At 48.3% G+C, this 21,939-nt stretch overlaps 1 protein-coding gene across 1 annotated transcript; it reads left to right on the top strand.

Annotated features, from left to right (window-relative positions):
• On the top strand, positions 1 to 16,682 carry LOC125714428 (mitotic deacetylase-associated SANT domain protein-like). Its single transcript, XM_048985040.1, is given in 14 exon segments — positions 1 to 925; positions 5,391 to 6,648; positions 6,650 to 6,898; positions 8,094 to 8,375; positions 9,820 to 10,156; positions 10,253 to 10,319; positions 10,876 to 11,018; positions 11,146 to 11,249; positions 11,985 to 12,060; positions 12,309 to 12,397; positions 12,538 to 12,681; positions 13,160 to 13,282; positions 13,904 to 14,058; positions 14,961 to 16,682. Coding segments are annotated over 13 exon segments (3,039 nt in total). The 5' UTR covers positions 1 to 925; positions 5,391 to 5,628; the 3' UTR covers positions 15,211 to 16,682.
• Positions 16,683 to 21,939: the final 5,257 nt, after the last annotated feature.

Genomic DNA, 21,939 nt, shown 5'->3' with positions numbered 1-21,939 from the left:
CAACATGAGTGTAACTTTTCCCAAAAATCGATGAATGAAAATGAAGTCCTGTAAATTAAAGCATCACGCGAGTCTCTTATTTTTAGCTGCGCACGCTGGCCTTGCGAACGAGTTACACCACGTAGGGATATTATGGACTTACTCTCATTGTGTGATTACAGTAAGATTGGCGTTCGGAATACGATGAATAATTGAATATCACCAAGAGCAGATTATCTCAGTCTCGACCTTTATTTTACTGCACTTATCAAATTAAGTTCACACTGTTTATTCTTGGAAAAGGGCGAGAGTTAAAAAAGATGAAAACATCTCCGATCACTAAAAAGCGACGTGCGTGGCATCACGGGCAGTACGAGAAAGAAAAGAAGCTTGCAAAGCTGTGTAGCGCGGGGAGTATCCCCGTTCCTAGCCCTCGCTAGCCTGGCGGAATTTCCCTGCAGGGACAGATAGAGGGTATACTGTAATTTACTGGACTCCACATGCGGCGGAATGACCATATATGGAGGTGGAAGAGGGCGTGGCCAACGTTCCGGATTGGCTCACCAGACTCGAGATGAAAAAGAATGTTGTTCGTTAGTATGCGCACGCGTTCGGTCCGCGAGGAAGGGCGAAGTCAATGTTTTTTATATCGGTAGTTGTGCAACATGAACAGAAAATGTGCAACAGTCTGAAGACGTAAGGTATATTTAGGATATTTAAACATTTATTGGCGTTACGGACTTCTTCTAAGCTGCTTGCAAGGTTTTCCGATGCAACAAAATCGTTCTCCTGATTTTGAGAGCATAAAAATAAGGAGTTCACGGCGTAAAGTCAGCCCTGGAAATGACTGCAGCAAACTGCCCGGTTGCAGACTGGATGCGCGGGCGTCGCGGTGAGCCTACTACGGGAGTTCTCCAGGAAGCGAGAGCGAAGCATGACTGTAATGGTAAGACGCTGAAATTTTGACAGTCCGACACACTGGAAGCCGATAAAGGAAAGTGTAGCGCCGATTTACAAAAACCAAAGCTAATTTTTGACGCGAATGCTTAAGTGCGTTTGCTTATAAGCAACTGCGTATTAACTAACTACGTATGTCATTTTCATCTTTAACACTAATTATGCACGACGTAGTTTTGAAGTAATTGGTTCATTAAAACTGCAACACTTGACATGTGCATTATCCAAAACGTTTAGTCTATTAGTTCCCACTCGTGCTCGTTGTATTGTGCTTGTTCTCTATAACAAAGTGTCACTGCGCTCGTCAGCAGATAATCCTCCTGCAACAAAAGATGTTTAGTAAATAGCGCTGAGTGGGTCGGTGGATCGGAGGTTCCTGGTGGGGATCTCATGTATTAGCGGCCCTGATTGCACTTTTTCTTTCTCCGATCGTATCACTTTACTCTCTGTGATCTTGCAATATTAGCGTTTATGTGCCGATTCAGCGATCGCGTTTGACGGTATTAGTAAAATAGACGCGTTTTCCGGCCCGTGGGATTAAAAGTTGTTCCACCACTCTTTATGCCCCTCTATGAAATGTTATGAAAATGCTCACTTTCGCCAGTCAGGGAAAAAAACAAGCTCTTGGAAATTGCCAAGTGTTACTGCTGTGCAGCCGCTTACTCATTTTTAAAAAAGGTGTAAATTAAGTGTATTTTGTCCCATTTGACAAGTGGTGCGGGGATATTCAAATCCTGCATTCATATAATACACATATACTTAAAACCATAATACTTTAAGTTGCTTATTCATATAAGATATAGACCCTAGTATTCCGAACATTCGTTTTTGAGTCAGAATGACTTTGCTGGGGCGAAAGGTTTCATTTTAATGTTTTATTGATGGGAGTTCGTGCACTTCGCATTTGAGATATACGCGTCGATGTGGTTTGAACATTTTGAATATTCGGGAAATGTTAGTTGACATACATAGTTACAAACAGCCTGACTTGTTTCCATTAGGCTAAATGCTTTGCTGGGAGGTTGCTAGATATCATTGAAGGAGTGAAAATTAACAAGTAAATGAGACCCAAACTTAAAGGAAAAAAGTTAACGTGAAACCCACACACAATGGGGATTTCAGAATGATAGTTTGGGGAAACTACCTTTCAGGCTTGTTACACCATTAACCATCTTTACCACTAACCGTTAATAAATCACATGTTTGTGAGATTGTTTAGCAGCAATACACTTTCCTGATTAAGTGCTTTCTCACCAGAAATCATCAGCTTTTGGTTCATGTTTTTACTTGTTTCCTTCGAGTAAAACCATTACAGTGAAGGAAAGCCAGGTCCTTTGCAGGGCTGCTCTGGCCCTTGGGGGTGATGCAGACTCTGTTTGGTACATTAGACAACAGGTTGCAGTCTGAAACTTGAGGTTTTTACACAGATGCAGATGCGGATGATTGCTAGTGTGTTAGGTGGTTCTTACTTTCACTTGTTTTATTGTTTTTCAGGGTGCAGTGTAGGGAGATTGGGCCTGAGATGTAAGCTTTCACCTCTGTGTGGACTAGACAGCAGGCATAATTGACGGTGCTCATTTTTATCCATTTGATTGCCAAATCAATGTTTTCTCCAGGAGAAGGCAAAGCCAAGTTCACTCAATTCCCTTCCCAAGTGTCTAACACTCTGCCCGGTTCTTTCTTTGCCTCTTGGGCTGTGCCGTGTGACGCTGCAGATAGTTAGGGTCCTTGACATGTTGTATAAATGGCGACAGCTTATCTGAAATTCAGAACGTAGACTGTTTCCTGTGCAGTGACCTTTGACCCTGTGTCAGAATGGCGACAGAGCTTCGTAATATTGAGGACAGAGAACACTTTTATAGCCTGTGAATCACAATAAGCTGCAAGTTTAAAGCTCTGCAAACCATGTGATATTTATGTACCGAATATCAGTATTGGGGGCTGTGTGGACTGCAGAACATATCTGAAGGGGGGGGGGTATAAAGTCATGTCTACTTGTCTGTTTGCTTTTGAAAAACCGTCATACAACTTTTTAAGAAACATGGATGCAGGGGTACAGCTTATTGGTTTGCATTGCATTCATTGTAGGTGATTTATTTCTGATTGATTGTCACTGCATTCGTAATGATAGATAATAAATCCCCCCCCCCTCTCAGCCCAGTTCTGCGGTCCATGTGAGGCTGGTGTGACATTTTGAAAGTGAAGTTTCTCCTTTATTCACAGCACAAAAAAAAAAACGCTATATATTACACCTGTGCTACACACCACAATATTTTAATTCTTGATATATGTATTTGTGTGTCTGTGTATGTAATATAAGTCTGCTGTTGGAAGTTTGCTGTTATTAGGTGAAGCTCAGACAAGCCACTAATTCAGCAAAGCACAATGTCACAGAAAAGGAATAGAAAGATGGTCTGGTCCAAGCCCAGAAAACTGAAACGCGAACAATCTTCAGCCTCGTTCGCTGGCTGCCCTGCTGCTTGTTTTAACACTTCACTCCTCTGCACTACCTGTTGTACCAGTTTGTTTCCGCCTTTCTGGGAGATGTGAGCTTTAGATCCAGGTTTATAACCTGTAATACCCTCATGCAGAACCGTAACCCGCTTGTCAGTGAGCTGTACAGCATGAATCAGGATTCAGGATTTGTGTGTGAGTGCATATTATTACAGTCACTTCGCAGCGACCAGCATCACTCTGAAGAACGTCGGGCAAAAGGTGCCATTTTAATTATTGCTATTATTATTATTCCCCTGGCAATAAAGCAGAACTGTGTCAGTCTTGCCGGCAGCCATCACTGTTTACCTTCCTTAATGAGGCAAGTGCAAAGGGAAACAAGGGGATTCCCACAACGGCAAGCTCGTCAGCGTTTAGGAGGCGAAAGAGGGAGCCCTCTCTGTAACTCCAGGATCTCCTCCGTGACAATGGGTCAGGCGACAGTTACTTATTAGTACTTATAATCTTATTAACCGAGCCTGTGGAAGTCGCACTGTCCTCCGATTCACTTTTTTTTTTTAATAACGCAAAAATATGTATTTATAGAGGCATGTTCTTCCCACGCATAGCTACAACAAAAAAAAAAATCATTTCCATAATCTTTATTTTTGAAAGAGCTAATCTGAGGATGTGGCCGCTGTTCAGTATTGTTTGGCCGCACTTCTTTGTCGATTCTTCCCGCTGTTACGTTAAAAAGTGCCCTCTGCTGCAGTTGCCTCCCATTGTTGAGTCCTGCCCTCTAATCCATATCTTGCGCGGATTGTGTAAGTCGCCATTTAGCAGTTCTGCTCCGTCGCCATAACTTGCTTTCTGAGTCGGCAGTCTCCAGAAGCCAGTCGTCAGTGGAAACTTGTGTTTTTTTCCCTCCCCCCCCCGCTGTTTGTATATTTCGAAAATAAAACCAGACAGGTTCGTCTGGTGTGGGAGCAGCCCAAAAAGTCTTAATGGGAATGTGACTGCGGAAAGGTATGGCACTGAATGTCAACCGGACGGCAGAGTTTTAACGCAGAGCTTGACGTTTTTTTTTTTTTTGCGTTTTTCAGCAGTGTTGCTAAACGTGAGAGACCTAATTTGCAATGCGAAACCACTTTCTGTATGTGTTCTGCTTTAGCCGGAGTTACTGCCTGAAATGGGATTTATTTGACGGACACACTGGCCTCGCTCTTAGACAGCTGATGGTATAGCAGCAGTCGTCTCTTAACGCTGTCGCACGTTTATCCTCAAGGACAGTTTACACTGTATTAGAGCCTGACTGACACTCTTAGCTGTTCTCCATACTCAGCACAGCAGAGTGTTTCTCTTTGGATGTGAACTTATGCTGATGCTTTGGCTGTATGGAAGAATTCACTCAGTCAGTTTAATAAGATATTGGAATTGACAGGATTGAAAGACAAAGTATCAACGTATGAAATGCTAAGAGAAGAGGCACAGATCGTAGTTTAGTCTGAGATCACTGAAATTTTAGATTTTACAGTTATAGGATAAATGACAAATTTCTCATGGCTCAGTGGGCACCAGGTGACTGGTGACTTGCTTTTGTGTTGTGTTGTGTTGTGTTGTGGTGTGTGTGTGTGTGTGTGTGTGTGTGTGTGTGTGTGAGCGTGAGCGTGCACCCTATGTGTATCTACCCTGTCTGTGTGTGTGTACCCCGTGTGTATCTACCCTGTCTGTGTGTGTGTACCCTGTGTGTATCTAACCTGTCTGTGTGTGTACCCTGTCTGTGTGTGTACCCCGTGTGTATCTACCCTGTCTGTGTGTGTACCCCGTGTGTATCTACCCTGTCTATGGTGTGTGTGTGTACCCCGTGTGTATCTACCCTGTCTGTGGTGTATGTGTACCCCATGTGTATCTGTCAAACCTCCACTCAGTTTTCCCGCCCCCCCTGTCTTTTGTCTTTATAGTTTGCAGTAGCTGGACCCCCTCCTCCTTCAGCACTCACCTGCAGCCTTTCTCTCTCCCAGGGTCCCGCCAGCCAGTGAAGACAGCCAGTGGATCCCCAGAAGTGTCAGTGCCGCTCTGCGCCCTTCGTCTGCAGGAGGACTGGTCCGCGTGATCCCTGGTCCTCCCCCCTCCCCACTTTAGGTCGCTGTGACTGTATATTTTGACAGTGTGGATTAAATACAGACTAGTCATCATTTGAGGAGCTGGACCGTTATAGTGGCCCCTCCCCCAGCCTCCTCTTGGCTTGATGGTGTAGCCATGAGCTTGTCACCTCAGGCGAAACCCAACGCAAAGAGGACAGGCAAGCGCATCACTTTCTTCGCCGACCAAGCCATGCCCATGAAGGAGCAGCACGGCGGTGGGGGGGGCTGCTTTGGCATGCGGGCTCCAGGGGCCGAGCCGCCACGTGGCGACATGAATGAACAGGCCCGGGCTCACTACCAACACGGCGTGCCAGTCAAGTGGCCCGAGCAAGACCCCGGCTGGCCTCAGGGCCTCCCCCGCACCTGGGGGCAGGGCATGGGCCCGTACATGGGCGTGAGCGATCCAGTGGGCCAAGTCGCCTACACCAAGCCGGCCCACGAAGCAGGAACCATGCAGGTGCAGCGCAGGGCCGCCGAGAAGCAGCCGAACCCGGCCGAGGCATACCGGGACCCGGCCAAGACCCGAAGCCTGGAGTGGGAGCAGCAGGCGCCTGCCGCCATGCCGCAGGTCTCCTTCCCAGGCTTCCAGCAGGGCCACAAGCCCGGTGTGCTGCACGGCGCCGCTCACACTGCCACCAACTCTAACGTGCTGCAGCCCTTCCAGGTAGCGTTCCGCCCACCAAGGCAGCACCTGACCTCCGGCTACTTTCCGGCTCATGCCGCCATGCCTAACGTGAACTACGGGGTGCACGTCAAAGAGCAGCAGCAGCAGCAGCAACAGCAGCTCCAGCATCTGAGGCAGCAGCAGCAGATCCAGCAGCAGCACATGCAACAGCAGCAGCAACAGCACATGCAGCAGCAGCAGCAGCAGCACATGCAACAGCACATGCAACAGCAGCAGCATTTATTGCAGCAGCAGAACCAGCAGAACTACCTGGACATGTTCCCCAATGCGCACCACGCACACGCCCACCCACACCTCCACCAGCAGGCCCCCAAAGCCATGGAGGCGGTGGGTCACCTGCAGGGGACCACCGTTTCCTTCGGACCTGTGAATGTGGATCCCCGCGGCCAGGGGGCCCTTGCGGACTCTCGGCGTGCCTGTGACATGCCTCAGCTCCAGCCTCGTCGCTCCCCGCCGCCTCTCCCGGGAAGGCGATGTCCCTAGTGTGGTGCCATGGGGCCAGGATGCCCCGGAGCAGCCGGGCCCTCGAAATGGGGCCCCGGATGGCCAGGGGGGCACCACCGAACTGCAGGGGCTCGGCGCCCCGACAGGGGTCATCCAGAGCACGCGCCGGAAGAGGAGGGTGTCCCAAGAGGCCAACCTAGAAACCCTGGCGCAGAAGGCATCTGAAATGGAGTCCCTGCCTTCGCAGGTCGTCAAGGTAACCGCTCCCGCCCTCGCTTTCACTGTAGCACGGCAATGAAATTCACCCTATGACTTCCTGCCGAATTCCGTGGGTAAAAACTCAGCCAGCAGCAGGTTAAAGAGACCCCCCCCCCAGAGCTTCGGATGTTTAGGTCTTATCTCAGGACTGTGCAGTCGGTAGTATGAAGATGAATACCGGGAGATTTTCAGGTCTGGCTTTGGGGGGGTTATTCTGTTCGGCATCCTGAGCCAAAAATGACGTATTTCTAAGGCTGTTTCACCACGTTAGATGCCGCTTCTTCCTGGTGCGGGCCTGCTTCACACTGGGCCGGCTCCATCGTGGGCGTGGCCACAGGAAGCGGGAGACGGCTGGTGATGAACCCCTTCACTCAGCCCTTTCCTTCCCTCGTTTCACCGAGGAACGTTTCCGCTCTGACCAGGCGCTGCATTTTCACGGTGATTTTCTTGGGGATATTTGTCGGTGCGGCCTTTCCGTCTTGCTTCTCTGTGAACGTGGCCATGCTGTCGTTCTGCACTTCGCCTGCCCCGCGCAGGTTTGTGTTCCGTGGGTTCAGTGTGTCACGGCACAGCATACGCGTCAGCGGGGTTGTGCAACACGGCGGCCCGAGGAGCAGGCTGCCTCGCCGGGGTGACGGACCCGCCAGTTCAGCTGGTGAGCTCCAGCAGGTCACACCTCTGAAATCTGCAGCTACGGGAAGTCACTGCAGCACGCAAGCATCGGTGTCAGGAACAGGGAGTAGAACGGGGGCGTGGCCCTAGCGGAGCGCGGGATACGCCGCATGCGATGAGGATGGGGTGGGGACAGGATCCAGAGCTACCGGGTGTTTTGCCGGGACGACAACAGAGCGTGTCCACACACCTCTACATTCCTACGATCCGGGACGGCAGCAAGCCCTGCATTCGGGAACGCCCTTGGGGCTGGGCAGGTTCCACTACAGGGAAGGGGAGATACGTCGCATTCCAGAGCGCAGGAGGTCCGCCTCCTGCTGGTGAAGGCACCTCCATCAGAGGCAGGCTGTCTAAACATGCCGCTTGCTCCACACCCCCTCGGCAGCCAAATACAAATCTCTCTTCTTTTCTTTTGGACTGTAGGTTGAATAAAGTGGAGGAGGAAGGGATGTTTATTGTACACGTTCGGATCGCCATGTTTAGCAGCGTGGCCAACCTGTCATACTTCTCTCTGCCAGCAGGAGGAGCACCTGAAAGCTCACGATGGCCAAGAGTCCGCCGAAGGGGAAAGCCAAGGTGTCAAACGTGCTCGTGATGACAGCCTGCTGCCGCTGGTGATTCCCGTGTCTGTGCCAGTGAGGCAGACTGAGCTAGAACTGAGCTCCGGGCCAGGACATGGCCAGACAGGCTGGTCCATCCCCCGCCCGGGACAGCAGGACCCTACTCAACCGGAGCACAAGGCCTCAGTCATCGTGACACGACGCCGTTCTCTGAGGAACTCTCTGTCAGACAGCTCTGCCCAGGTGGGTCTCACTTTGCATCATGGGAATCATGTGGCTCGACTTTCCCTTCCTCTTAGTGACGGCAGAGGGAAAGTGGCTGAGGTAAGATGCTTGACCTGGTAAAGGGGAAAGCTCTGTTTGCCATTATGGCTCCATTTGTTCGGATCTTTGGCTCTTACCACTTCACAAGAACATTCAGTGGATGAGAATCTGCACCTGTGGTAAATGGCACCAAAATGGACACAGCAGCGATAAGTTGAATGGGATGTTTGCAGATGCCACCTTTATGAATGCAGCCATCTGAAATCTGAAAGTGTCTTTTTCAAACTTTCCATGCCGGTGGTTCTCGTATTGGACACAGGATGATTTTCTAACTTTATTGTGAGGGAGAGTGTGTGGGTTTAGGGGGGTGTTGTAGCAGTATCTTCATCGTACTGTTGTGTTTTTTGTTTGGCAAAATCTATCATGGGAGAATTTAAACGTGTAACTTGGCCCCAGTGATGTGAAAGTACTGGTGCAGATCAAGTCACAAGTCTTGGGTTTTTAATAAAGATTATTTTAGAGCTGGGCTAAGTGTGTAGGGTTAGGGTGGGTGGGTTTAAGATTTACTGCGGAATTCCTAATTGAACCCCCCCCCTTGTATGGATGGTATGAAAATTTAAATACAGCCAAAGTATGTAGGGCGATATTAATGCAACGACGATTTTTACTAGTGTCTTTTACAAGTTTGGGATCTGGTACCTTATACAGATTTTATGTACACCCCGCTGTGCCTGGGGGCCAGTTTTTCCAGCAACTGGAGCTTGTCTGTGTGCAGTCAGGAACAATGTAAGCAGCAGTAACATTTGGTCTCAGAAGAGAATCACTGCAGGCTCTGACATTACATCGTATTTCTCAGTTACATCATAGGTGTGTTTGGTACAGTTTATTACTGTTATGTACCAGAAGGTGTTTGATTACAGTGCAGATGCATATTGTACAGTTAAACTTCTAAGAAATATAAAACATATAATAATATCTAATTGGTGGAGATGGATTTGTGCATCTAAGTGGAATGTGCAGTAAATGAATTTGTGTAGTTACAGAATTGTGTGTCGTAATTAGGACTCGCAGCATTCAAATAAAAGCACGTTTATTGGCTTTCGTCTTTCCGGTTTATCCATTCGGTGCTTCTAGAAATTGTGCAGGTTGGAGGATGTGGGGATGGTAAGGATTAAGGACGGTGAGATTGGACTCAGGTAATACATTGTTGTTCCGAGAGCAACTTTCCTAGTTAGCTTGTAGATTTTGGCTTTCTGGTTGTTGCATATTTATGTTTACTGTGCATTGTGGGAAATTTTTCCCTGTAATTTGCAGAGCTTTGGGAGTTGAACCCCCCCCCCCCCCCCCCCCCCCCCAGTAAGGTAACTGTGCGCCCCTCCAATGCTGAAAGATCAGGCTGTCTGTCCGTCTCTCCCGGTCGCAGGATGAGGGGGGTAAAGACGACGACGGCAAGTCAGTGCGGTGGAAGCGGAGGCCCCGCCCCGAGCCGCTCTTCATCCCGCCCCCCAAGCCCAGCTCGCTGATCGCACCGTCGGCCTACCACAACATCACGTCGTACCAGAGCCACCTGCGCTCGCCGGTGCGGCTGGCCGACAGCGCCATGATTATCCCACCGTACACGCCGCCTCCCATCTTGAGCCCTGTGCGAGAGGGCTCCGGCCTCTACTTCTCCACCATCCTGTCCTCTGTCGCCGCCAGCAGCCAGGGCCTACCACTGCCCCCCACGCCCAAGACCTCCACCCGCAGCCTCCTGCGCTCCAGTGAGTGTGCCCCCCTGCTCAATCTCTGTTGTCGTTTATGTCTTGCTCACAAACACATGACCCCAGCTTATCAATTTGTCTGCTTTGTGTCTGCAGGCAGTTCAGATATAACACCCCCGATCCTCCCGGTCATGGGGGAGGCCACTCCTGTCAGCATTGAGCCGTGAGTACCCCTACCCTGGCCCTTATTTAGCCATACTAACTTGCCATTTCTCCTCCATGCCTGAGGGGGCAGCATTCCGTCCTTGGGTTCTGACCGAAGCAGCAAAGAATGCATTGGCCTTCATGACCCAGATTGTTTTTTTATTTTTTTTATTTGTCTTATCTACTCGTATAAAAACTTCCTACTGTAACGTAAGAAATTGTGCGTGCCGAAATGAAGGACGAGGTTTTTCCCTCACATCAGGTCTTCTGGATAAACAATATTTTTACTTGGAAGTTATGTGAAGGTTGACTTTGAATGGTTGAGATGTTTTTTTTTTTTTGACGTATCTGTTGTGTGTTCTCCTTTTAACTGAGACGGCCCACTATCAGTTAACGGATGACAGTACTCTTCTGATGTTGTTAAAGGGTTTGCATTGCACGGTTTGTCATTAACAGAGGAGAATATTCTGAAGCCGTTCTGCACCACATAGTACGTCGGGCCGAGGGTGTAGCTTGTGGAATGTGGCCCTAAGAAAGGGCTTGTGCAGAGACTGTATCTCTCTGCCTCTTAACAGGCGAATAAACATCGGGCAGCAGTACCAGGCGGAGATACCGGCGCTGTTGGACCGTTCTGTCGCACAGCAGGACGTACATCTGGCTGACCTCGTTTGGCTCCCGGTACCGGAGCTGGACTCAACACCTTCACTGCAGGAGCGCGGTAACTATCCTGCCACACCTGATAGACATTTTTAACTTGTTTGCATTTAACAAGCTGTTCCTTTTGAAAGCTTACATCATTCTTCTCTGACCCCCCCCCGCCCCCAACGCCCCTGCCCCCTCTGCAGTGAATGACCTCATGAATCTGGCCTGCTCCAGTGCTGTGTGTGGGGGTGGGACAAATCAGGAGCTGGCTATGCACTGCCTGCACGAGTGCAAAGGAGACGTCCTGGTGAGCGGTGCATGCTGGGACATTTTGAGAACCTGAAAGCAGTCCAACTCTCTCAAGCACTGCATGTGCAGGGACAGCAGGGCACTGGGGGTCCTCTAGGGAGGCTCCAGTGTGCGTCATTGGGGCACCAGGGTGGCTCTAGGGGGACTCTGGAGGGGTCTAGGGGAGCTTTTCATGTTCCAGCTCTTGGGGAAATCCCCCTTGTGCTTTCAGCTGTCCCTGGGCGGCCTGACTGTCCTGTAACCTGGATTAGACCGGTCAGCTCAGAGCCGTCTGATCTGGCTGTGACGGCACTGTGGATCTGTAACGGGTTTGATCCCGGTTTAACCCCGGGAGCTCAGTGGCTAATCCTGGTAGCCGTCGTCGTCTACTCCTCAGGCGTCTTTCTCCTAATGCTGCCTGTCATGTCCGTGGGGAGGAGGGAGGGCTGGGGGTGGGCCCCGCTGTGAGCTAAAAGAACCGCCTGTCTTCTGGGTCGGTTATAAACATCATCATGCTGGATCCCAATAATTTTCACAGAACAGATCTGGAGGAATGAGTGTGGGTTCATAGTGAACAGCCTGCGTTCAGCCTGTTCCCTCCCCCTTTATCTTTTACCCATCAGGCTAGTTCTGTTCTGCTTGTCACAGATGGTGGTGCAGGCTGCTGTTGACAGGCCCGCCGGCCTTGTTATCCATCATCCCAGGCGTTTCTTTATTTTTTTTCCCGGTGTGTCAGTCTGCCTTTGCTTTCCAGAGTGCCATGGAGCTCCTGCTTCTGAAGAATCCCATCTTCTCCAAGTCGCACCCACTGGGTGACTATCACTACTCAGGTGGGCCGCCCGGCCACACGCCCGCAAACACCCACCCACACACACACACACACACACACACACACGCACGCACTCTCGGGCACGGCAGGCTTAAAGGCTCACGCGCGAGGAATGTTCTTGGAGCCAGAAGGCGGGCTGTAGGGGTGTATGTGTGCGCAGGAGGCTTCGCTCTGCTCACACTGAGCATGTGCAGATGCGGCTTTCTCTTCCTCCGTATATCTCTGTGTGTGTGTGTGTCTCACTCTCAGGGTCAGACCTGTGGACACCAGCAGAAAGAGGCTTCTTCAACAAGGGCATTACTGCCTATAAGAAGGACTTCTTTGTGGTGCAGAAGCTGGTAAGTAGCTGCTGTGTGGGTGGGTCACCTGCACTTAATGGCTCAGTGTGTTTCAAACCCCCTGAGAGCATCAGAAGTGCGGAGAGTTACACCCCAGTACATGTAATCCCCTCCCTGCCTCCCCCCCCCCCCCCCCACAGGTGCGCACTAAAACCGTGGCCCAGTGCGTCGAGTTCTACTACAGCTACAAAAAGCAGGTGAAACTCGGTCGTAATGGCATCCTGATTTACGGGGAGGCGGAGCCTGGCGAGCCCAGGGCCTCGGATGCAGAGGTGGATGTCAAGGTGACAGCCCCCCTCCACTCCATGCGAACACATGCACACACCCCATTCATCTCTATGGAAAAAACACTAATCCCAACAATGACCACCCTAACCCCTACCCAGCCCCTGGAAATCTGGACCCCACAATATAGTAATTAGAAGCACACTTCTCTTTTTGGGGTGAATCCCCTTTGATACGTTTTGCATTCACTTAATGATTTGCCTTTTAAAAATAACTGCAGGCTTTTAAACTGTTGTCTGATCCTCAGGGGTGACTTTCCATTACTGTGTCGTGCTTCTGAGCGGGACACAGTCTAATCATTTTAATGCAAAGGTTGAATGTTTACGAACGAAGGCAAATTAACATTCGGGGGGGGGGTGCATGTCCCTCCTGGATCCCACCTCCTTGCTTGTGCATACACACTGCATAACTGCAGGTAGAATGTGTGGCGGCTCCAGGCAAGCAAGGTTAGCATGGATCTCTCTGTCACCAACACAGAGCTCTCAGCGGTTTGACCAGTGGAAGGAGGATGACGAGCACGCCAAGACAGAGGGGGCATGTGACCTGAAGCGGGAGGCAAGTCCAGCCAGGGTGCCGAGAGTGCCGCAGGCCGACACAGGCGTGAGTGCCGAGGGCGAGTGGCTTTATTGGCAGGCTGGGTGCCGTACCGTTCCTTCAATGTTCCACCCACAGCATGAGTGTGGGGGGAAAAAAGCTAAAAAACAAAGTCATTGGGAAGGCCTGTAGGAAATCAGCACAGCGCGCGGGGCAGCTGGGCGAGCAGCGTGCCGGTTCAGAACATCGTGCTCCCACAGTCTGCGCTGTTGGGAAATTCAGCGCCAGTTGGAACAGAGCTGGGGTTCTTGGTTCCACCCATTGGTCTGGGGAAGGAGGACGTGCTTCCGAGCTTTTCTGAGCTCGCTCGGCAGGGGGGGGGGATTGTTTTGCTGGATTGTTCATTCGCTGGGTCTCTTACCTCTTGCCAAACAGAGGTTTGTTAAAACGGTTAACAAGCTGCTGGAACTTAAATTTGTTTGTTTTTGGTATTTTCTTAAAACATCAAACCCTTGAAGGGATACATGACAAGCACGCGGATTTGGGTTGCCGGTTAAACACGATACGCCCTGGGTTCACACCTGGCCGCCTTTTGTTGTGCTTTGACCTCTTCCCCCTTTCTTAAGGTTTTTCTTGGAGGTGGGTGTCTGCCTCTGACTCGACCGTGGTCCCTCTTTGTTTCTCCAGGAGAAAGAGAGGAAGGAGCCCCCCCAGGTTAGGCAGCCCCCCCAGCCACCCCCACCACCGTCGACTGCCGCTTCACGTCCGAAGAGTGGGGCAGCCCCCCCAGGAAAGGCCCCACTGGACCAGGAGGGCACATTCCCCTGCAAGAAGTGCGGCAGGTGAGTGACCCCCCAAGACCTGACCTGAGCCTGTAATCTCTCAGGACTCCTAAAAATGGGATATATCACAAAGAAAAATTTAATCCACAAGCATTTTTCATGTATTTACCGTTAGTTTGTTTAAGTTTTAGAAACTGGTCAGTTTGTACTGAACTCGTTTAATAAATCAGGATTATTTAGTATAAAGAAATATGTGTAATTGACACTATGGATCATAATCCAAGCATGTTGTTTAGTTATTCAGTACAAATCTCTGAATATTTGGCTGCAGGGAGTAGAAGATGTCTGGCAGTCTTTTGTCAAAGGAGCGTGTAGAACTGCAGAATCAGGAGTACAGTGCGTAACGCAGCAGAAGCCTTTGGTCAGCCTGGAGGTGGAGGAGAAGCTCCAACTCGGCATGCTTGGCAGGCGTTGTGGGCTGCTCTGTGCCTGCTGTTATTGGACCTCAGTTGCTGGGTGGTTCCCCGTCCCGGCCAAGGTCTGGTCCTGTGGCCTGCCTTGTCGATCCAGCAGTGCAGGAATAGAATGTCGTTTTCCTTTCGTTAGCAGTAAACAGAACCCAAACCCTGATGAGAAATAGTGCTCTGTGCTGGACACGGGAAGCACAGAGACGGGAATAGAGCACTGGCGGGACACGCTGGCCACACTGACCGGGAACACTGTTATTACCAGCTGTTGCCTAGCAATAGAAACGCAGCTCAGGTGGGAAACAGCGCCCCCCAGTGACTGCTCGATGCGTGTGCAGGCCAGTTTTGGAACTTTTACTGCTCCTGATTGCCACCTGAAGGCAGGTTTTGTGAATATAATTACCTGCCGATTCAGAGGCGGATCACGTCACATGCTGCTGCATGACTCTGCCCCCTTCTTGACTCCGCCCCTCTGCCTTCCTGGTTCGTCCCCAGGGTTTTCTTCAAGGTAAAAAGCCGCAGTGCCCACATGAAGAGCCACGCCGAGCAAGAGAAGAAGGCAGCCGCGCTGCGGCAGAAGGAGGCTGAGGAGCGGGCGGCGGCCCAAGCGGCGGCGCAGGCGGCGGCGCAGGCAGCGGCGCAGGCAGCAGCCCGGCAGAACGGCGCGAGGGATGGAACCGAGAACAGCAGCACCGAGTCGTCATCGGAGGAGGGCGAGGACGAAGAGGATGAGGACTGGCACTGAGATGTCCCCACTCCGTCCCTCCTGTCTGTGGCGTCCAGAGACTCCGTGCCATGCAGATTCATAGTCTCCGCCCACCGCCACAGTCTCCGCCCACCGCCACAGGACTCCGCCTACGCCAACATGCTTTTTGGGGGTCAGCTGTGCTCCTGCAGTTCCACTCTCATCTGGGGGAAGCTATTTCAGGAGCAGGATTTTGTGGATAGCAGCCATTATTATCGGGGTTAAAAGACACGTATGTGCGCGTGCTCTCCCACGATTTGGATGTATGTGTAGTGCAAACCCCTGACTTGATCTCAGATGCAGCACAAATATTATTCTGGAGGCTGGAGTGCCGGTCAGGGGGACCCAGCCAGATGGTGGAGTGTGTGTGCGCGCACTGTGTACTTGTGTGTGCACACGCATGCCAGTGTCTTCTAACGTTTTTTAACGAACCATTGATACAGACGGTATATTTTAAAGATGGCAATGGTGATGCACCTCCGCAGACCTGCCAGAACAAGGTGAGCTGTTCCCGTGTTGAAGTGCTGTGTTTTGGGATTATTTCATTTTTTTCCTCACTGTAGATGTTTTTGATGCTTTTATATTTGCAAGACAATCCATTTTATTCTGCTCTTTTGTATCGAAAAATGTACTTGCTATTATTATTATTATTATTAATAATATAAATATTATTATAATTGTATATTCTCCAGTGTAATGATACTGTTATTGAAATTCGTGTCTACTTTACATTCAAGTTCTCTTTTTCAATCAACTGTTAAAACTTTGAGAAAACTGTGACGTTTGATCATATTTCTCTGGAAAACAGGAAAGAACAAATGTATTTCCCACGTGCAATACTGTGTAAACAACAGTCTCCACCCTCCTGTTCTCTCCTCGCCTTAAGTCGCTGGATAACATTATTCAAACAAACACCACTTACTAATGCAGAACGATGCTGACAATCAAGAAATCCAAACTGATTTCTCAGGGTCTGTCGTTTTTTTGTGTTTTTTTTTTTTTGTGCATTTTAGATACGATGTTTACATCCGGGCTTTGCCTCTTCTTGTCTTTCTTATAGCACCAATAATGATGTCTGTATATGTGCATGTGTGTCTCTTTCAGCAAAGTCCTTCTGCTGAAGTTCCCGTCAGCTGTGGGAGGAGGTGTGGTTTTGTATTTCTGTTCGTTTAAATACTTTATTATGGATGCGTAATGATCAAGAATCTAACTTCACAAATGCAAAGCTAAAACGCTACTGTCACTCTGTACAGTCTAAGGGAATTTTAAAACGAAGGGTTATATACATAATGTATGTACAAATATATAAAAATTATATATCCACATTTTCTATATTATTTTGATGAGTTATGATACACTAAAGGAAAAAAAAAAGTATTGCGTGCTTTTGCTATAGTAACTTATTTGATTTCTTAAAATGGAGTTTTTGAATAGTGATGAACATTTTTGATTAAAATTCATGACTCTTGTAAGTGGATCACGTCTTTTGCTTTAAATCAGCCAAATGTCAAAGTAGTTCCTCCCCTATAAATACTTTTTCCCCCAGAGTGCAATCTCTTAGCATTAGTTAACTCCATATTGTTTAACGGCAAATTCACATGAAGCAATTGTCCAGCAGGTGGCACCGTTGTTGCACTAGTTCGCTTTCCCACTTCCTCTCTCCAAGGGCCACGTGGATCTATGGTGTGGTCGCCACATGTGTTATCTAGTATTGCAAAACTTTATCGGTATAAATTGATTTATGCTGATTAATTTGTTATCCTGTTTCTGTTTAAAGCCGTTACAGAAAAACAGCTTTGTCACCTTTGCTCTACAAATATAGACAAACGTTTTGATAGATGTTGCATTTGTTATTCAGCTAGATGTGTATTACTTAACTGAACAAAAGATTTGTTTATTATTAAATGTAGTCTAGTTGATGGTGAATCCTGGTGCTCACAGAGATGTAATTTCTGCCATTATTCTATTGGGGTCTACAGGCTTTGGAAGACGTGTTAACCCAAACAAGAGTTTCACATCACATCAATGAGTGATTGTACACTAGGTTAGGTAGTGAAGTCAGGCACACAACTCATGGGGGTCCTGTTGGTGGCCTCAGCAAGGACGTGTTTCTTCAGGAGTTCTGGCATTGTGCGTCTCTATACTGACCGGTTGTCATGGGGACCACCACAATCGATTGTGTCTTTTACTCTTCCACTAATTTTTCACTCCTTTTTGTTTTGGCTCCATTTGCTCGCAGAAGGCTCTATCTTCAGTGTGATCCAACAGGCTTTGGGGTTCTGCTGGGTGCTGGGGGGACATGTGGAATGTGGGGCCCCCGACAGGAGGGCTGTGGGGCCCCAGACAGGAGGGCTGTGGCGCCCCAGACAGGAGGGCTGTGGCTGTTTGAGGCCTCAGTGGTGTTCGGGGAGGTGTGTATGCTATTTGAACTCCAGCTCAAGGGCCATTCCTGCTGGTATATATTATGAGCATTAGATAACCCTGGCGAGGATTAGTGGTTTGACGATGGATGGATGGATGGATGGATTAGCTCAGTTTAACCTTCAACCAACCTGCTCCTTAAAAACTGATTTTAAATGTATGTATAATGCTTGCAGTGTTTTTTTGCCTTATTCTTCCATCCAGTTTTCATTCATCCATCTTCAATAAGGACTTATCCAGTGAGCTTGGGCCCTATCCCAGCTTACATAGGGAACAAAGCTGGAGAGCAATTAATTGTCTTCTATAACTGCATCTTAGAGGGGATGCCAGACATCCCCAGTCCAATATATATTTGAGGCTTTTGCCCAGATCTGTGTGCATCATTTCCTGTTGGCCACTTGTCCTCACTCCTCCACTATAGATCTAGTGTAAGTTTACAAATAAATGTCCATATATCCTGCAGATCTGTCTGCCTACATGAGCAGGTGAGTGAGTGAGTGAGTGATTGATTGCTCCTACGCATGAATCGTTGTGTTCCCAGTTAACCTCTCTCTCTTACTCCCTGGCGGGTCAGCACTCAGTGAAGCCCCACTTGGCCCTAATAGCATAACCCCAGTGCTGAAGCTTTTCCCACAGTAGCTTTTTTCTCTGTGTATGGGATGTTAAAGTTTCCTGTCACTGTTCATCATTTTAAAAGACGGTCCATTCACAGAGGGGAAGGTTTTTCGCCTACAGTGAAACGGCGTGATCTTAATTAATTCCTGACTGGCTCTTATAAAATCTGCAGGGAACATTTAGGCAGCTCAACTGTTCCATGTGTTGTTTTGAGAGGACAAAATATTGAAAATATATAAAATGAGTTTCTGACAAAATGGATGGAAAGTAATGGTCTAAAAAGGCAGTCCTTTCGTGAATTGGCAGTCTGCATAGTCCGGAGTCACTCTGACAAATAATTTAGCAGCTTGAAGGGAAATCCGGATGGATATTAGACTGCAGTAATTTTAAGAATCCCCTCTCGTCATAAACAGGGTCACTGAGCTAATAAATATCAGAATCGCTCATGTAATTTTTAATTAAAGATATAAGATTCAGCTGGTGTGACTTGTTCCCTTTTGCCATCTTCTGGTTTGAATCACTGTGAATTTAAATCCAGAGATTTGCGGAGATAATAGTTATGGAAAACTTTACTGTATTCTGTCATTCCCCGGTTCTCTGTGTGGGTATCTGTGATTCCCTTGTGGGATTTTTGTGTAAGTGCCTTGTTGCTGGGTTCTATTCTTCCTCTGCCCTCTTTCAGACCGCTGGATTTTATGGGATTGCAAAGAATTTATACAGAACTTTTGCACCCGAGCTACAAGCCGTATACTGTGTGTGCTTCACCCATCCTACTGAATGTTGAGCCCTCTTTGTAGATCATTCCACAAATATGGCTGCCAAGTCGAGAGACTCATGACATCCCCCCCCCCCCCCCCCCCCCCCCGACTGCAGAGCTTAAAAGTGAAAAACGATCTTGCCAGTGAAATTTTCATTAAACCGTTAAACGTGAGCCCTCCCGAAATCTTGTCTTGCTATCTTAATGCAACTTTATCTCGTTGTGACTGTGTGTGGCCAACAGTCTGGGAGACCATATGACTTGGTTGTTGAAAATGTGAATGAAATACTGTACTTATAATAAAATAATGTTTGCGCACTTCTAAATGTAGTCAATCCATACCTTAATCAGGTCTCAAATATACGTCTGCCCTCTAGACGGCCCGTTAATATTTTAATCTGAAACACTTTTTACACCTGATGGGGACTCATCACTGAACAATTTTTCAGTTTATGACCAAGAACTGTGGCAGCAGATGTTTGTATCCGTCGAATTATTTTCACTTAATGGCCAGAGAATAGATAAAGAGTTATCAAACCTCGTGAGTGAGTCTAAACGAGAATGTTCTTTATAGAACAATAACCCAGCCTGGTCTGTTTCTTACCAACAAGATTTTACTGCTGAAGGATTCTGGTTCACGCTGACCCACCATCTGCCATCAGGGTGCCGGAACACTGCGTGAACCCGTGGTGTGTGCTTACTGGGCCGGCCGTGAAGTCTGCAGGCTGCCCAGGACTACCAGTGAATACCGGGCGTCGGCCTGCTGCTCGAACAGCAGCGGTGAGCTCAGCCAAAGGAGTGTTGCCAAGCGACGGAGCCCTATAAGCCCTCAGATCTGTCAGTGCTTGGTGGTCCTACTGGTCATTACAAGGAACTCGGCGCCTCACATGAAAATCTCAGGTTTTAATGTCTCTCTGTGATTCATCCCCTCAAGTCCACAAACAAACTATATTCTGTTCTCTGCATATCACTTCAGTTTTAGCCACTCATGGTCCTTCGTAGCTGATTGGAATATCGGGTGATTTGTTTGAGTCACGTGACAAGTAGGTATCAGACGTTGGTTCTTTCGTCCTACTGTTATTGAGTCTTCCATGGTTGTTTCTCTGAGTTCCAGATGTTCTCTCACCACCCCCTCCCAATCTGTTCCACCGATGACACAGACACGTTGCCTCCTTAAAGAGGAGGTTCCGGCCCATCGGGGAGCAGACCCTTCGGTCCTGACGGTCCATGCCTGCAGTATCGCTGTGGTATGGGAATGGGTGGTGCAGCCCGCTTTGCTGACGCTCCTACAGAGGGGTTTGCCCATCTGCTCCACTCTTAGGACACACAGCTGCCTTGCTGCAGAAACACGGCATACGGCCAATTTCTGCAAAATGTTCTGAAATGTCAGCCTGGCTCACAGTTATATAGTGCAGAAATTCTGCACATTGTCAGTAGAATTTGCAGGGCTTGTGATGGGATCAGTGCATTCAGTTTTATGGTACCATGCTCCTGCTTTTGAGTGGGTGATAATGCTGAACTGAATAGGCTTAAGGTAATAGGATTCAATCCTTTGAATGACATTACTGTTACATTTAAATAGGCTTTTTATCCTTGTTTCTTTTCTTGCATGTAAAATGTTACATTTATATACATTGTATTCAAATATCCCAATGGCCAATCAGTCATCCTGATAGGCTGTGAGACTGCCTGAATTTGGTTGTATTTTGGCATTGATTTGCAGTGAAAATTGCACTCGGCACATTAACAAGGTGTTTCCATATAAACGAAGGAAAGCGCCGAGTTTTACATGCCGACGGTTGGCATGGCAGTGCCTTGTGGCAGTGGGGACCTTTCCCAGGCTGGCACCGGGACAGTGCGAGGGCTGTGTGATCATCTGTTCTGTTGGGCCTTGTTTTGGTCTGTTACCATGGCGTCCACTGTCCGAAGACAACAGCTAATACCGGAATGAATGTTATGCATTCTTTAGAGGAAAATAAAACAGGAACAGGAAACGGGGAAGTACCAAGCCCTCAAGGGGAAACCTAATTTAGCTAAATCAAGGGTTACAGCTAGTAAAACTAAACTACATCCTCTCTTCAGAGAAAAAACACTTTACCCATGTACCACCCTTTTTGATTATTATCGTTTTTGCAGGTTTTATTCTGAAGTTTTTTTTCATACTTGAATTGTTCCCGTTAAGTGCTTAACTTCACTTACAACTGACGGCATAAATCGATTCTAAAGTCCTGTGACTGGGTGGAAATAGGCACCTTAACCAGGAACAACCTAAGCAAACGGATTGCTATGATCGTAAAATCTGCGTGAAGGAGTCTGTCATTCTCTGCTCAGTATACAAAAAGCAATGAAATCGGAATCAGAGACAACAGAGAAACTGTTTTCCCCGTTACTATAAAATGATTTCTGGAATTAATTACGTTTCTAGCTATTGACTGAATAGCCGTCAGTAGGAACCGCAGCTAAAGAAAATGCCGCAAGATTGCGCCACGTGTGGTGAAAGTAAAATCTTTCTTTTCTTGATTTCTTTTCTCAGCTGTGATATGAATTATATCTCCGTTGATGTATGACCGGACCTGTTTTGAGCTCCTATTGTCCTTCTGCATTTTGGAAACACTAAAAGGGAGAGGTCTCATTTCCATCTGTTTTAAAAACAAAGCATAGCATCGATGTCGTGTCTTTTCACCCCGAAAAAACTGCCAAGGTGCATTCCTTTGGTGGATGCTCTGCTTCATTCCAGAGAAATATCAAACCTACAACTAGACTAACTGGGCTGATTACAGCGGCGGGAACACAGCCAATCAGCCCAAACTACCAGATGACAATACATGAATAAAGACAGTACGTCTGCATCAGCAGTTGGATGTCGCAGCGACAGGCTGGACAGCCGTACTTTGGCTTGAACGGGCAAGTAAGAGGAAAGAGTGTAAGAGGAACCA

Source organism: Brienomyrus brachyistius, chromosome 19 (genome assembly GCF_023856365.1).
Source record: "Brienomyrus brachyistius isolate T26 chromosome 19, BBRACH_0.4, whole genome shotgun sequence".
Classification (NCBI taxonomy): Eukaryota; Metazoa; Chordata; class Actinopteri; order Osteoglossiformes; family Mormyridae; genus Brienomyrus; species Brienomyrus brachyistius.
The sequence above is the reverse complement of the archived record's forward strand: the minus strand, read 5'-3'. Positions and strand labels throughout refer to the sequence as shown.